The sequence below is a fragment of the Acanthisitta chloris genome, unplaced genomic scaffold, assembly GCF_000695815.1.
Source record: "Acanthisitta chloris isolate BGI_N310 unplaced genomic scaffold, ASM69581v1 scaffold16918, whole genome shotgun sequence".
Classification (NCBI taxonomy): Eukaryota; Metazoa; Chordata; class Aves; order Passeriformes; family Acanthisittidae; genus Acanthisitta; species Acanthisitta chloris.
In genome coordinates, this window is record NW_008687818.1 from 54,059 (window position 1) to 70,010 (window position 15,952).

The following is a 15,952-nucleotide window of genomic DNA, read 5'->3' on the forward strand; positions in this document are numbered from 1 at the left end:
TTGAGATATTCTCCAAAGAATAAGATAAACAAGATACTTCACAGATTTTACAAGAGCATGTCTACAAAGTACATAAGTATTCTTCATGTTTTTTACCATGAACAGGACCATCAAACACATTTTGGATCAAGTTTATAAAAGAAGAACTAAAATCTCCATTTCTACTATGTGAGGCATGTGAGGTTTCTGACACTACACTGTAATGCTGCAGGAAACTGGTTCTATGACCTAGTCCATATCCCAGCTCCATAACCTGCCCTTGGAGTGATCCTCCATGCTTATGCTTTTTGGAGTTAGAGTTTTCTCTTTACCTTCTACCAAAAAGCAGAACCAATTTTTCACTTGTCAAATATTGGGACAAGTTTCCCAGAGAGGTGTGGTATCTCTACCCTTGGCGCTACTTGGAAGTAGAATCGAACAAATCTCTGAGCAACTAGCCCCAGTGCTGAAGTTGGTCTTTCTTTGACTGAGGAAAATAAATTCCCAGGCAGGTCAAATACATTTTTGAAATGCATAGTTTAGAAATCTGAGATTTGAGGCTGATAATTAAGGCAGAAACCAACTTTCTGTATGGTTTGGCATTAGCTATCAAATGCAGAGCCAGTACTAGCCCAGTGGAGCCTCTGGTCAGAGATTAAGACAGGAACTTCTTCCTTTTATTCCATGTGTGGGGTGACTTGCAGGAGTATCTGTCTGTCACTTGCCCCTGGGGCTGACCCTGTATGTCATAAGCACCACGAGAGACATAAAATTTCTATACTGTGTAAAGATAACAGAGACAAACTGAACCCATTAAACTTGCAAGTTGTAATTGCTGCCTCTGGACCACAACCAGTCTAGGAAAAGCAGTAGAGAATTCTGTTATGGCTTGGATTGATATTAAACAACTGTTTTACTCCCAGTTCCCCAGTAGCTGTAACATTAACTGCTTTATTGATCATGCACACAACAAATAGTGCCACTTAACTGCTTTACTCAGTAAATTGGTACAGAATGACTCATTACATTTCTATTGGAGATATTTGTCAGCAATCAGCACAGCAGGACTCTTCCACATAAACATTTGGGAGGAGAGGAGCTGTGAGCCATGTTTGTTTTTCACTGCAGGATATGATCTAGGCTTTCTTTTACGTTAAAAAAGTGAGAACACGGTAGAATTTTTGCTAAAAATACTCTGTTGTGTAAATAGGCAGATACTGATATTGCATCACAAACCCATAAATACCATAAAGAAAATAAAAGTGACTCCTTGATACAGAGTTGCCAGTGGAATTTCTGAGCTCAGGGAACATTAGAAAAAGTTGGTCTCCTCCAAGCCAAGTATTTTCTCACTACTCTTTGCTGCCCATTGCTGCACTTCTTTTGCTCCTCATGAAGTGAACCCCCTGGAGGTGTATCCTGAAGGGCCCAGCCACAGGGGTTTGCAGGAGTGTGTGTGTATGGGCAGCTTTGGGACATGTAAGAGTGGAAGAAGGATTAGGAAGGTCAGGAGTTGCACCAAATGCCCTCTGGGATAGGTTAATCATGGGAGGAACCTCATGCTGACAAACTATCCTATGCTCACTTGTGGAGGGAGAATTCCAGATGTTATTCTATCTCCCTCAGCAGTTCCAACTAATTGCAGCACTAAGGAGGAAATTATGAGGAAATCTAATCCGATTGTGTTATGACTCAAGCTGCAGATTCTGGTCTCATTTACTTTCAAAGGCTCTGCTGTTTGATTAATCCCATTTCTGTTCAGGAATATTTTATCCCATACAGAAAGGACTGTGCCCTATTTTGGGAATCTGCAAGTTTATGTGGTTAGATCTATCAGAAGAGAATGATTTTCAGAAATAAAACTCCTTAAACATAATTCCTGGGGTTTAACAAGTAACACAATATATCTGCTATATTCTAATATCTTTTTGGTTAATGCCTTTTTTTAAAAATTGGCACTACCTGGAAGAGTATCATATCAACCTACTGTGTGTTATATGAGATGTTTTGAACAATTTTTTATTCTCTCCTCAGTTTTTAATAGCATAGGGATCTACCTTTACATTCTAAACCTCACCAGTTTTCCTAAACATGCAGCTGACTTTTTTTTTCCTTTCTGGAATCTGCTTAGCTTTTGCACCAAACACCTCCAGATTGCTTGTAAGAATCCTTGCCCCTCTGTTCCTGTTAGACCAGTTAGCTCTGCTTAATCACAAACAAAATCAGATGGTTTATCACAATGAAGCAGCAAGTTGGCAGCTTTACCATAAAAGGAAAAAAACCCAGACTGAAACCATGTTCCACCACTCGCTTGCTGCTCCTTTACATTTGTTAATAACCACACTGCCTAAAGGGGACATTTCTGTGCAGTCCTGCTAAGGACACAGTAAACAGATGGCTTCTCACAGGAGCCTCCTTTTCTAAGATCTTGGGAACTTTGTCCCATACCTCCAAGTAACTATCAGGTTGTTTGTTTGTCCATCTTTAACTCCAGCTTGCATAAAAATGGCTCTGCAGAAAATAGTCTCAAAACTGCAGAAAGCTGTAATATATCTTCTCCGTGATGATTTATTGCCAGAGGACTTAAAAAAAGCCTAAGCAACTACATGAAAACTTTGTATCTGTTACTACTGCTATGTAACCTGACTTTTCACATTTGTATTGTCTGTCGTTTTTTTTTTTTTTTTGTTGGCTGCATGCAAGGAAGATGACAGAAGGCAGCAGAGTTACTCCTCCTTACTGGACCAGTGTCTCAGCTCCACCATCACTGGAAGCTGGCAGTGCTGCAGGAAGGAGTCATCCACTCACCTCCAGCTCCTCTTCCCTGGCCTGCACTGCCCTCTCCTTGCTGCTGTGGCAGCATTCATACAGCCACACTGTACACCAGGAGAGAGTGAGCCACCTTAAAACTAAATCAGCAAAAAGCCTGGGGTGGTTTTCACCTGGAGCAGTTTTGCATCATGTCTGTCTGAACACTGGTGCTGGCAGTGCAAGAGTTGGACTGAGGGTTGAGTCCTTCACATGGCAACTGTGCCACTGGGGAGCTGAAACATGGGAGAGAGAGGTGGGTGCAGGAGCACAGGGAATGTTTTATGATTGCAGTCTCTAGCTGTAGTAGTAGTCAGCTAGCTTGTCTGTAAAGACAGTCAGTGGGGGCCAGTTCAGTGTGGCAGCTCCTCAGGAGGCACACACAAAATGCTCTTGTAGAATGTTATATATTCTCTTAGTCTTATAGATTAAAGAAAATTAAAGTTTATTCTTGTTCTGCCTGGAAATGAGCATCAGTGTGTGTGCCTGGGCAATAATCATACAGCATTAGTGGCATGGTGAGCAGTAGATTTGACAAGACATTCAGCAACCCTGGCTGAGCATGAGACAGCATGACTGTGATTTGATAAAGGGTGCTCAGAACCACTTGTAACAAGTGGAAATTTTATCTTTTCCCAGCCAACATCGCTGATAATTCCTGTGCCCTGTGAGATGTCAGCTTTGGAAGAAAGTCCAATTATCTGATCATTGTTAACTGAGGCTAAGTGTTTTTATTAGAACAACTTTAATGGGACTTAACCATCATCCCTAATGAATACATTAACCAAGTAAGTCTCTAAAGCAGAGGAGGAATGCAGTGTGCATAGCTCATGTGTTTTGCTGGATGTTTGTGCCAACAGAGGAGAGGGTGAGCGTATGAAGGGCTGCAACTCCCAGATGATGAACCTGCAGTAGGACCAGTGATCTGCAGACATGGAGGCTTGATTCACCAAGAGATAAAGGTTCCCTGAGACATCTGTACAAACTGTTTACTCTGGGCCAAGTGGCTGTGGTCATGGAGTACCAGAATGTAACTCTTCAGTCTCATGAATCTAAGACATATTTTCCTTTGGCAAGAAGAAACTATGCAAGTTTCCAGATAAGGAGCAGTACTGAAGTTTCACAAGGAAAACATTTAATGCCCTGGACCATGTTTATGAGTAAGAACTTTTGTTTATATTCCATTTGCAAATATGCTCACAAAACCCCATGAAGCTCTCTGTGCCTATACATGTTGCGTGCACACACAGAGAATCACGTTGACGCCCACTTTCACCACTCCAATGTGAACAGAATTTGGCTGAATGACCCGAGTTATTTTGAGGTTTGGTTTAGTTTGATGCACAAAACATGAGTAGGTTTTTACAAACAAAAGCACAGCTTTAAAACCAGCTGGGGCCCTCTTCAGAGATGGAAAGACTCCAAAACAGCATGTGCAAGTAAAGCATGGGTGTCCTGTGTTTGTGATGCAAGCTCTGGTGGGGCTGGCCCCCAGCTGCTGTGCCAGCTGTGCGTGGGCAGGATGGGAGGTGATTAAAGAGCATTCTCTTAAAGGTTCAACTGATCATCTACTCCCTTCTCATTTTTTTCTACTTGCTCTCCCCCTCCTCTCTGCTGTCAGAATTCCATGCAAAGGGGGTACATGAATAGCAGGGAGTAAAGCTTCCCAAGGAGTTGGTAGGGTCAGAAATTATTCTGAGCACCAAAAAAAATGAATAGATAGAAGCATGCACTCTTCTGCCTCCTCCCTCCAGCACTCAGCCTGGGAGGCACAGCTGAACCCAGGCTGTTCTAGGTGCAGTTAATGGCCATAGCACAGGCAAGCTAGCTCCAGTGGCTTCACAGCTGCTCAGGAGAGCATGTTAGGAGGAACAGGAAACAGAGAGGAAAAGTGAAACAGGTCTTTGTGCTGCTGGGATCAGCTGATCTATGCTGCTACAAGTATCAGGCAGAAAACTCACCTACTGTCAAAACAATTCTGTTTCAGCATAGGCTGTAGTAATAAGGGTTTTTTCCTTTTCTATAGATAGCTTGCAGGCAGTTCCTAGATGTTTTTCCCCATCCTATTTCTAGGGACAAGTACTGTATTCTGCACAGCTGAGTCAGACTACTGCTAATGATCTGCAGGTGCCAGAAGATTGCTGTGGAGCAACTCTCAAGGCTTCCTGCTTAAATAAAGGATCCAAGGAAAGACTGCCTTGGTTTCAGGGCCTGCTCAGAGCTCTGGACAGTGCTACATGTAGAGCAGAGTTCAAGAGGTGAGCGGGAGGACAGATACGTGACTGCAGCTTAGTGGGATGAGCTTATACCAAGTAAGTTTTTTATAACTGTGATTATATCACACAGTACATTGGAAGGTCTGTTTTCAGGATATTTTTGTTGCTTTATTGATCCTCCTCTGCTGCACTGTATCTCTGCCTTCTGGGAGGCACTCAAAGAAAGGAGTTGAAATAGTCTCAGAATAGAAATGACACATAAGCCATAGGAAGGATAAAAGGTTGCTATTGTAAAGGAGATACCTAGTTCTCTGAGTTTGGAGTTGAATTAGCTATATTTCCAGCACTCATATCTGAAAATGTAAGATTCTGAAGTCAGGAAACAAAGTTATAATTAGGCAATCAACTTATATCTGTAAATAGGCTTCAAGAGTTAACTCTTCAGAAGTTCTAAGGATATTGTTACCTGCATTATTTTGTGAGCATTACAGTTACTACACATGTATATATTAATCACTATGCATAAATATATTGCTTGTACCAGGGTTTGATTGGTATTTTCAGGCAGTAGAAATCTGGTACTTCTGAGGATTTGATGGCCTGGCACACACATATAGGATGACCTTTTTTCACTGTGGGAAAAGTCTAAATTATCTATGATATGCTAAACTGACTAAGTGGAACTCCTAGTAAATTCTAGGTATGTATTTCAAGTAAGACAACTACAGAAATACTGCAATCCTTGTGATTACAATGTGCTGTGTGCCCAGAAAAATACTGTGCAATTTTATTTGCATAGTCAGATAAAGTGCACAGGGGTTTTGGATGGATTAGTTTCTGCAAAACAATCACTGTTCTGTGTGTGTGTGTAAATATTACAAAAGAAATCAATACTGAATACTAATCTAGCTCCTAAACTGAAATTTTGAGATGCTGTTTATTGTTTTCACCTGCCAGATCTAAAACCTATAAGCCTCAAACCCTTAAATCCTTCAGCTCCAAACAGGAAAGCCTGGAACTTTAGGGCCAAGCATGTGAATGTTGCTGAGCCATAATTGCCAGCCAGAATTTCTGCAGGGTCAGGGTCCTTATGAGAGCATTTAAATTTCAAAGCCTTTTGTAGAGTCCTGGTTTCCTCTAGCATCTAAGGATGATGTGAGATGTCTGTAGGTGTTGCAGACATATATATTCATCACTATAGCACATTCATTCCTAAATTATGATTTTTTTCTTAAAACAAATGCCCCTCAGTCTGTCAGTGGTGACTGCAGGAGGAGAATACTGAATTTTGCAGAGTTTGTTAGCACCATTTGGGGCCTGACTGCTTTCCCACAGCTCATTGCCATCCTCGTTAGCAAACAGAGCCCATCTCAGCTCAGGGCTCCAAACATCAGGCTATAAGCAAAGTAGCCTCAAAACATCATTTGAATTTGCTTTGCTGGAGGGGAGGGAGAGAGAGCAGCAATGCCACAGATCCAGCAGTGCTAGCAGCTAACTTTGGAATAGTCTCCACTGTTGGAGAGGGAGCATTTTCCATGCCCGTATTTGCCAAAACTATTTGCTTGACTTTGAAACCTTCCCACATGCCTCGACACAGATGGGTAAAAGGATTGTTTTTCCTTTTTGAGTCACAGTGTTTGTGGACTGCTGTTCCTGCCAAAGAATTCCTCTGAAACTTCTAGAAAGCCTGTGTTGCCCTCTGTCACAGATCTTTCCTTGGCTGTGCTGCCTGCAGGAGCACATGTGGAGTTACAAGGTGTTTTCTTCCATGTTGTGGGGAGGGATTTCCAAGAACTGCAGCTTTGAGCTGTCCTACCTTGCAGCATGCTCCTGTAGGCCGTGTCTGCGATGGCATAGATGTGAGGAGGCATCTCATGCCTCTTCTTTCCCTTGTACATGTCGATAATCTTCTCTGAATAGATGGGCAGCTGTTTGTATGGGTTGATCACGACGCAGAAGAGACCTGAATAAGTCTGCAAGGAAATTCAAATCAAAACTGGGCTTAATATCACATGCCATGTCTGGTCTGGGAAGCAGAGGCATCAGCTGCATGAAATTAGTGGGATTTAAGCAAGTAGCACTCTTTTTTGTGTTCTGTTCAGCATAACAAATGAGGCAGAGATGTTTGGATGTATGTGTATGGGTGGTTTCCAAGTGCACAAATAATTATTTCTAAAAGCAAGCTGCTGGAAAGGATGTGAATTTAGCAATCTGTGATCTGATGCTAGAGCTTTTTAACTTCAGTTATTTTCAGCACATAATACATTCTCTTACCTGTGATGAGGTAACAACTGTTATAATTCATATTTATTTGTGTATTGTCATATCTGAGTATTTTCCCTGCTCAGGTAGGCATCAAATTTGGTAAACTGACATCCAGGGAAGAAGCTTGGACTGGTGTTAGATGAATGTTTTTATAAAAGCTTATATGAACGCCACGTAACAGTGATGACTGATGAGATTCCTTGAAAAAAATTGCTCAAGTTCCAAATAGATGTCTTTACAGAATAGTCATGTCTTCACTACATGGCTATTTCTTCAGGAAATTTAGGGAAAAATCTGGTTGTTTTACAGTTTAATGAAGGCATTAATATAAAAATATAGACATAACCTGACAAGAGCTTTGGTTACCAGCTGAGAGCTGTTCATCCAGGTTTTGGTGGTTGGTTTTGTGGTTGTTTGTAAATTCTCATCTATTTCTAAATGCTCCAACTGTTGAACTGGAGCAGAAATAATAGCATGTGATAATAGAAGATGAGACATATTTCATAAACGGTCGTTAGAAGAAATTTGACAATGAATTTAATTTCTTAAAAATACAAAATAAATTAAAAACAAAACAAAAGAAAGTGATGAGGTCATCATTGCAGGAATACTGTGATATTTGAACTGGCCTATGGCTGTTAGTTTTAAACCCATGGCAATGAAAAAAAAATGAGCCTATGTCCTTTCTGACATGGGCAGAAGTGGTTTGGGGTTGGATTTTTTTGGTTGGGTTCTTTTTTATTTAATTAATTAGTTTTATTGCCATGCTATGTGAGTGCTTTGTGCTGTGCAGCTGCTGCCATGCCTTAACCTCAGGGCTGTGTCCAAGGGTGGCTCAAGCTGCCTCTGTTCCCCTGTAGGGACCATTGCAGTGCAGGGCTGTGCCGTGGCATCTGGGAGATTTGGCTCTGGGCACAGGGATTTCCCTTTCCTGACCATAATAGGAAATGGCACAACACAGTCTCGGCACAGCCTGAGCACTTTATATGGTATTCAGCAAACAGGGAGAGCATCCAGCAGCCTCCAGCAGCCAGGAGCAGGTTGGGTGCTGGAGAACATCTGAGGTGCTCTGGGTGGTGATGGGGACCTCTCCTGCTGTGTCAGGTTGTGACTGTGTCACCACAGTCTCAAGTCAGATAACAAGAAAATCAAGCTCCAGATCCTCTCCTGTTCTCAGTAGCTCAAGCTAAACCTTTGACATGGAAGGTAAAGAATTCCTGTGCTGGATTTTCATTGACACAGGAGGTCCAAATGAAACTGCTACACATGTCAAAATGAACTTTAGTGTTGCCAGGATAAGGCACATGAAAAATGACAGTTTTATCCTAGAATGACCACCAAGGCCTTTATGGAAAGGACGGCAAGGCCTATTTTTTAGTGGAAATAGATTAACTGTATTCACTCAACTAATCATTCCTAACCAATTAAATAATAGGAGAAAATTTCCAATCTAAGAAGTTATTTAGGCTTCCTTTCCCTGAGATTTCCAGGGACTTCCTGCCTTGCCACATGCAGGGCTGTTTGCATGCTCAGGCATAAAGTAACGGAGCTTTGAAGAGCTGATTTTGAGGCACAAGCAGCAGGATATTAGGGCAGAGCAAAAGCCAGAGCTGATGAAATTCAGGAATCCCTGCTTCAAATTGGACTGTGACTGATCCTACGTCTCACCTCAGGAAAGTTAACCAAGACCTCTTGGTAGTCAGGCATTGGAATGTGCTGCCCAGGGAGGTGGTGGATTCACCATCCCTGGAGGTTTTCAAGCTGAGACTGGATGTGGCACTTAGTGCCATGGTCTAGTAACCATGGTAGGGTTGGACTTGATGATTTTTGATGTCTCTTCCAACCTGGTTGATTCTACAATTCATTGGTTGTAGTTCTAGGTATCTTCTTTGCAAGGATATGAGGAAACCAGCAATAAGGTGATGTTTTGAAGATATGCAAGCCAGTTGGCTAAGCATGTGATTGAAAGTGGGAGTGTTGAAGGTTCTGTGTCTTAAATCCTTCTCCTTGGGGCACAGCCTATCCAGAGAGGGGGAACCCCAGCTGTAGCTCTCCCTAGAGGGTCTGGAGGCAGAGCATGATTTGAAGTTGCTTCCATAGCAATGTTAAGCTTGTGTATCCCTCAGGCAGCTACTGCTGATGGGTATTTACAAGAGACTGGCATAAATACACCATCTGTGTTGCAAATATCTAGGTTTGGGCAGAAGAATCCAACCTCAGTTCCAATAGGTTTAGTTTTGTGTATTTAAGACAGGATTTTTCACAGTTAAGCAAAGACTGCACTAGTAGTGCCTATGAGTACAGCCACAAGGAACTTGATTCTACTCTCAAATCTACTGAAGTTGCATTGGTGTTTCATTCATGTTTATATAATCTTTTTTTGGTCTAATTGTGTGTGGATAAGGCAGATCCTTTTTGTTCTGAGCAATGTGGAGGATGAGTTAGGGGCAAAATACTTCTTGCCCTTCTGTCTTAATTATCTGTGATGAAGGAAAGGCCAGGGTGTTTCTCTGGTGCACAGTCACTCTGTGAATTTCTTCACTGAATCTTTTAAATTAATAATATTTAATAGAAATTCAAGGAGCAGATGGTTTTGTTTTGGGGTTTTTTTATCTAGGTTGATTTTTTTTTTCTTTAGCAGCATTGGGAATCCCCATTTGCATCAGTGATGCTCTAAAGAGAAAAACTTTGAGATCACGTTTTCTATTTATCTGTGGGACTCCAAGGGACTCAAATTGGGCAATACATGGCAAAGCCAAGAGATGGTTGCTTACAGTTAGTTTTGCAAGTGGATGAGACTCAAATTCTCTTTAGATGCTCCATATTTTTTAAAAAGGTATGGCAGTGTCTAGTAGGGCAGCACTGTGCAAAGCTGGACAGTTTCAAGCAGGTTTTGGTTACTGAAAATACTAATAACTTGTTGCAATACAAGTCAAAAATAATTCCTTCAAAACTGTTAATTTACCATCTTAAAATCTAATCTCTTGAGAAAAAAAACTTAATTTCAGGTGCACTTCCATTTTTGTCTCCATGAAAAGTTCTTTGATTTCTAATTGCATTATCCAGTTTTGGAGGTTAACTTCCTCTGCAAAGTGAAAATTCCACTTAGTAAACCTACTGGAAATCCTGGAACATCTCTGCAGAGTGTTGCTGAGAGCAACAACAAAGAAATAAACCCCTCACACATTTCATCCCACTATCCTTCTACTAATTCCTTTTAGATCTTGCAACAATGTGGAACAGTTGTTTTAGTAATTAATTATGCATGTTCTGATATAATACTCTGTGACTGCAAACTTAAAATTCAATGAACTCAGATAATGGGAAGATGGAAAGTCTAGCTGTTTTCAGGAATCTTCATGTGCATTTTAGTACCTCCCTGGAGGAAAGACCTTGAGCTTAGCTCTTTGAAGTTACACATAGCAATTAAATAGTTTCTTTGTTGTACTCTATATAACTATCTTATTTTTCTGCTCGATTTCCTACTCAGCATTCCTCATATTAACAATGAGTACTCTACTCTGTTTCTAAAACCTTGTTACTTCAGCTCTGTACTTTTTTTCACTCATCAGTGGTCTGTCATGCAATTAAAATTTTCATAGACTGAAGCTGTAGCTAACTTTTTTGCAGCACAGCATAGGGATCCTCCATGTAAAATCAAAGATAACAGCTACATTCCTTGGAAACATCAGTTTGCTAACTGTTGATGCAGACAGATTACAGCATTATTAATGTCAAAATATGCTCATTTTAATGTATTTCTGTGGACTGAAATACAGAATTATCTTGGCTGTAGCTCACATAAACATAGAGAAAGATTATAAATTGTCCAGGCTTGTCTGATCTGTTAGCTGACCAAGAGGGGAGGAAGAAAGGTTTAGTGGCTGCATGGCTCTGCTTCAGTAACACACTGGTGTGTGTGAGTACTCTCAACTGAATTCCAGGGGGTTTGTTCATGTCTGAAAACATAAGGTTCAAGCATTCACCAAACCATAACTTGTCAGCTGCCATTCAGTGGGAGTTTTGCCTGAGAAGACTGCATGATTTGCTTTTTCCTTAAGCTCTCTTTTCAAATTACTGGAAACTTGTTCAGGTTTACATCGAAGTAATTCAAAAGGCCCTACTAAGTTGGGTTTTTTTCTTTTAAACAGCAGAACTGAGGTTTTGTTCAGCTAACAGAGAGTACCTTCCAAGCCAACAACATCCCTTCAAAATTAGTAAATTTTGCATAGGAAACCTTCATGTGTTTGAATTGAGCGAAGTAAAAAAAAATAACAATTATTAAAGAATCAGGAGAGTCATGGGGTATAAAGGGAACATTTTTGGTTTAGGATGCAGTTGCTGAAGGGTTAGTACTTGCATGGCAGTGGTACACACAAGGACTGTGTCCCTGGCAGTGGGTGCAAGCCACGTCACTGTTGATGGGATGTGGTAACATGCACTAGGAAATGGTGTGTGTTTGATTCTACTTACATAAATTAAACCTGAGAAGTATCTCTCCCTTAGATTGTGCAGCACTGAAGCTTCATTGAGGCAAGTCAGCTCTGCCATGTCCTCCACTTTGGAGAACTTTGGAGGGTTCATCTTCTGGATGTCATCCTTGCTCAGTGTCACTTTCTTTCCATTTTCTGCCAGTTCAACTATCACCTCGTCCCCTTTCTCTTCCTTGATACTTGCTGCTTCAAATCCATGTTTCTCTGATGGAATCCAAACCAGTTTCTTTGCTGACCAGTCAGCCTGGGCAAGTGGGCTGTTGACGAAGTTTTTGTCCACAAAGAGGAACTTCTCATCATCGCTGAGAGGTTTTTGAGACATTTTGACTCAGCAGACACCTGTTGAGGAAGCAAAATATTCTGCTTAAAGGGATAAAAGGAGGAATGTGTAGAGATATTCTAGGCAAAACACATTGGTCCAATCTGCCATGAGGTAATATAAAAGCAATATAGGTCCTGTGTCATGTCTTACATTTCCATGCAGATACTTTTGGGTACTAGCCTAGATACCTTAGAATATCTGTGTTCAGATTCCCTTTCCTTTGTTACTGTGTCTGAAGTCACCAAAATCAAAAAGCTTCATAGCAGAAAATCAAATGAGGACACCTGGGCTTATTACTTCATTTTATGTTGTACTGAAGACCAGGGAGAAAAGTAAGTGTACTAATGCCAGTACAGTGAGACTGACAGAACTGCACCAAGACCACCAGCTGAACACCTTCCTGCAGCCTCAGCTCTTGCCCATCACAAAGTTAATTGAATTCAGGCCAATACAAAATTTCCCATCCAAAAATACTGTTGGATACATACTGAAATACCAGTGTAAAAATGAAAGAAATAGTAGAAGAAAGGTTCCTGGTTTGTTCCTGCAAGGACAGAAATGAACCTTTCTTGCAAAGAACTATTTCCACTCACCATTTTATTTGGAGAAGAATAAGATTAAGACAAGGTCAGAAGAAAAAGCAGAAAAACTTTTTATCAGTGCTGCTGGTGAAGAAGTAATTATCCCATTTCACGGGGCAGACAGTGGGAACTGATCATTTATGAAGGGTAAATATCACGAGAGAGAGGAGAAATAAAACAAGCCTGGAAATAGCATCAGCTAATAGATCCTCTGAACTATGATGCTCAGAATGGAAGGATGATGCATGTGAGTCATGCAGTTTCATATGGATAAAGCAGCTGATGTATCTGCTCCGCAGGTGAGAGCAATAGGAGAGTTGAGAGAGGAAGCACTGGAGCTTTTCTAAGTGCTCTGCTCTACCCTATGGGGACACAGCTCTAAGTGAGGGAAGGAGTAAACAGAGGACTTCTTGTGGTTTACTACAGGGCAGAAGGAGTTGTGCTAGTCAGGAAACCTGCTGTGCAGTAGAGCAGAGAGCAGAGCTGGGGAGGAGCTACAGCAGGCAGCAAGAAAGAACGTGTGCCCAAGAAAAACATCTCTAGGAGACAGAGGCTGTTTCATTTCCTTATTGAGAATGAATTTAATATCTGCAGCATCCAAACAAACATGAATCTTGAGGGAGCTTGGAGAACTGGCTGCTAAAGAAGTCAGCAATCAACCCATAAGCAAAAGGCTATTTGTAATGACCAAGCTCTGTGGTATGAGGCCAAATGGACACTCTGTGTCCTGGGAGCATCAGAGTTTGCTTTCCAAATATTTGTCCCTGAAGCCTTCCACAGATTAATGGTTTTTCACAAGGCCAGACTGTGTGAGGGGTCTGAGAAACGTGGATCATACGGAAGGTGCTTAAAAACAAAACTAGGATTTTTAGAGGTGCCTAAGAGAGTTAGAGAATATCCCACTCAAATTCAGTGGAAATCAGATGCCCCAAACCCTTAAACTCCCTCGACAATGGTCTCATCTGCTTGGATCTATGCATTGCCACTGGCCCATGTGCAGTGTTCCTTGCCATCAGGGCTCTGCAAGGGAGCATCTGTAGGATGTGGCCCTTTTCTTGTTCCCAGGAGATTCTTGGAAGAGAGCTGCAAGAGGAAACTATTTGACCTCTGTGTGGATTAAGGCAGAAAATGTTCTCTTGTTGCCAAGAGGGCTGGTAGAGCTGCACAGTTCCAATAATGGAGATGGTATTCTCTCCAGCAGAGCTTTCCAGCTGGCGGCTGCAGGGTGAAGCTGGACAGGGGAGCAAAGGGAGCACTGCCCCATCACCAGAGCTGCAGCTCCAGCAGCACAGGGCTCAGGGAGCAGCAGGAGTTGCCATGGCCTCTCTCCTCCTGCTGCAGTGGCGATGGGCAAGGCATGTTCTCCACCCCACTGCCCCAGCAGCGTGGGAGGAACTGCTATGGCAATGCAGCAGGGGATTTCAGACCAGCCTGTGCCCAGAAGAGAGCTATATAGTGATCCTGAAGCATCAGAAAGGTTGGATAGTGCTGCATGTGGCTAAGTGACAAGTGACAACGCATTCATGTCAATAGGAATTTCATATTGCTGTCAGAAATACCCTAAACCACAGAGCTGATTTCATGGCATCAAATCCTGCTACTCTGAGGCTGCCCACAGATGATGATGATGGAAATCAAACTGCTGAATCATCCTGACCATCTACCTCAAAAACCCAGCCAGAGCTAAAACTATTGGCCTGCTGCAAAGCATGTCACAGTGGGACATCCCAAAAGTGCTTTGCTGTTCTTTCGCCCAAAGACCAAGGAGAAGTTCCTTTACTTGTTATATGCTAAGTCAAAACCATCTTCCACATATTACATAATGAAACAATTAGCTGGTCTGTATTTGACTATGTTCTCCTATTCCTCCCTGCACATATATATAACAAGGTGCAGAAAATTTTAAATTCAATCCTTTTGAAAGCAAGATGAGGTTGGAAGGTATAAGAAGTGGCATGAACTGCAGAGCTTGGAAATGCAGGTTGTTATCTGCTAGGTCTAAGCACTAGGACTAGTTTAAACCCCTACAAGAACTAGTGAATAGACAGTCTGAGCTGCATCCTGTAACTCCTCTATAACACAATGAGGAGAAAACATGAGGATTTGTGTGAAAACAAGTTTTCATGACTGATCCTCTGGAATCTGAGGATAAAGTTTGAGTAGCTGCTGGCTACCACTGTAGGAAAAATGAAATGCAGTTATGAAGTGTGGATTAAAGACTATTAATAGTTCAATACCTTTCCTAATATTATCAATAATTAATATTCATTATAAAGAAAGGTTTCTGAATGGAAGGGTAGAAGATAAACTCCACAAACTCAACTAAATTTCTCCTAGAGAGGACTAATGAGCTGCTAATGAGGTGCCGAACCTTTCTGATTAATAATTGGCAATAAATCTTCTGGTCCATCTCTGATCAAAGTCTGAACTGCACTGGTCCAGTGTATGATTGATACTGGGAAAACAGGCCAAGGGGAAAGACTCCATACTGCCTATTGAGAACATTCCCTGGGAAGGCAAAATTTACCCCTTAGCTAGTTCCTTGGTTTCATCTGTAGGGCTGGCTGAGAGAAATGGGGACCACTGTCTCATCTGTGCAAGGGATAGTAAGAGGTTGTCATCGATTCTTTTAGGCTGATGATAGCCCAAATCACATACAAGAGTATTTTTCTACTCAGAGCTGAGCTATCCTGAGAAAGGGAGGGCAAAAAGCAATCACCAAAATCCTATTGATATGAAGTTTCTTGCCTTAGAAATGTGCCAAACTGCACCTAACTGGATCCATCTGTTATATTTGTCTAACCCCCAAATGTGCACTTACACATAGGCATGCAATCTCTATTCCTCCATTTGCTGTCCCACTGCAGAGGTATCTGGCTGACCTTCACTGTCTTTTTTCCCTTTTCACGCTAATGACAGGAGCTGAATGCTGTCTTTACCACCAGTTTATCCTGATTATATTGTTCCAAGGATGAAATATAAATATTTTTAGGAAACGCACTTCAATTAAAAGGTTATTGGCCAAACAGAATTGCCTCCTAGGTCAAAGCTTAGAGGGACTGCTTTTCTCCTAAGGAGAAGATAAAGGACACCTCTCCTTTCCTCTGCAGGATGTGCATGTTGGTATAAAAGCTTATCACATCCGTACAGGGAATAGTTATTAGAACAGAGGAACATATAATCAAGTATGTGAATTATTTTCAGAGTGTAGCAGTAACCTGCTGCTTGACTCAAACTGCATTTCTTGGGCTACAGTAATTCTTGACCATGTTCTTTCCAGGCTCCTTA

The 15,952-nt window shown here is 41.6% G+C and overlaps 1 protein-coding gene across 6 annotated transcripts in view; it reads right to left on the bottom strand.

Moving 5' to 3' along the window:
* The window catches only part of MYH11 (myosin, heavy chain 11, smooth muscle), a 49,338-nt gene extending 37,255 nt beyond the window's left edge, over nucleotides 1-12,083 (bottom strand). For all 6 annotated transcript variants that reach the window (XM_009080786.1, XM_009080780.1, XM_009080785.1 and 3 more), the window contains exons 1-2: nucleotides 11,742-12,083; nucleotides 6,820-6,976 (exon numbers count right to left, since the gene is read on the bottom strand). In XM_009080786.1, the coding sequence (XP_009079034.1) occupies nucleotides 6,820-6,976; nucleotides 11,742-12,083 (499 nt within the window). The remainder of the gene's footprint in view (nucleotides 1-6,819; nucleotides 6,977-11,741) is intronic.
* Nucleotides 12,084-15,952: the final 3,869 nt, after the last annotated feature.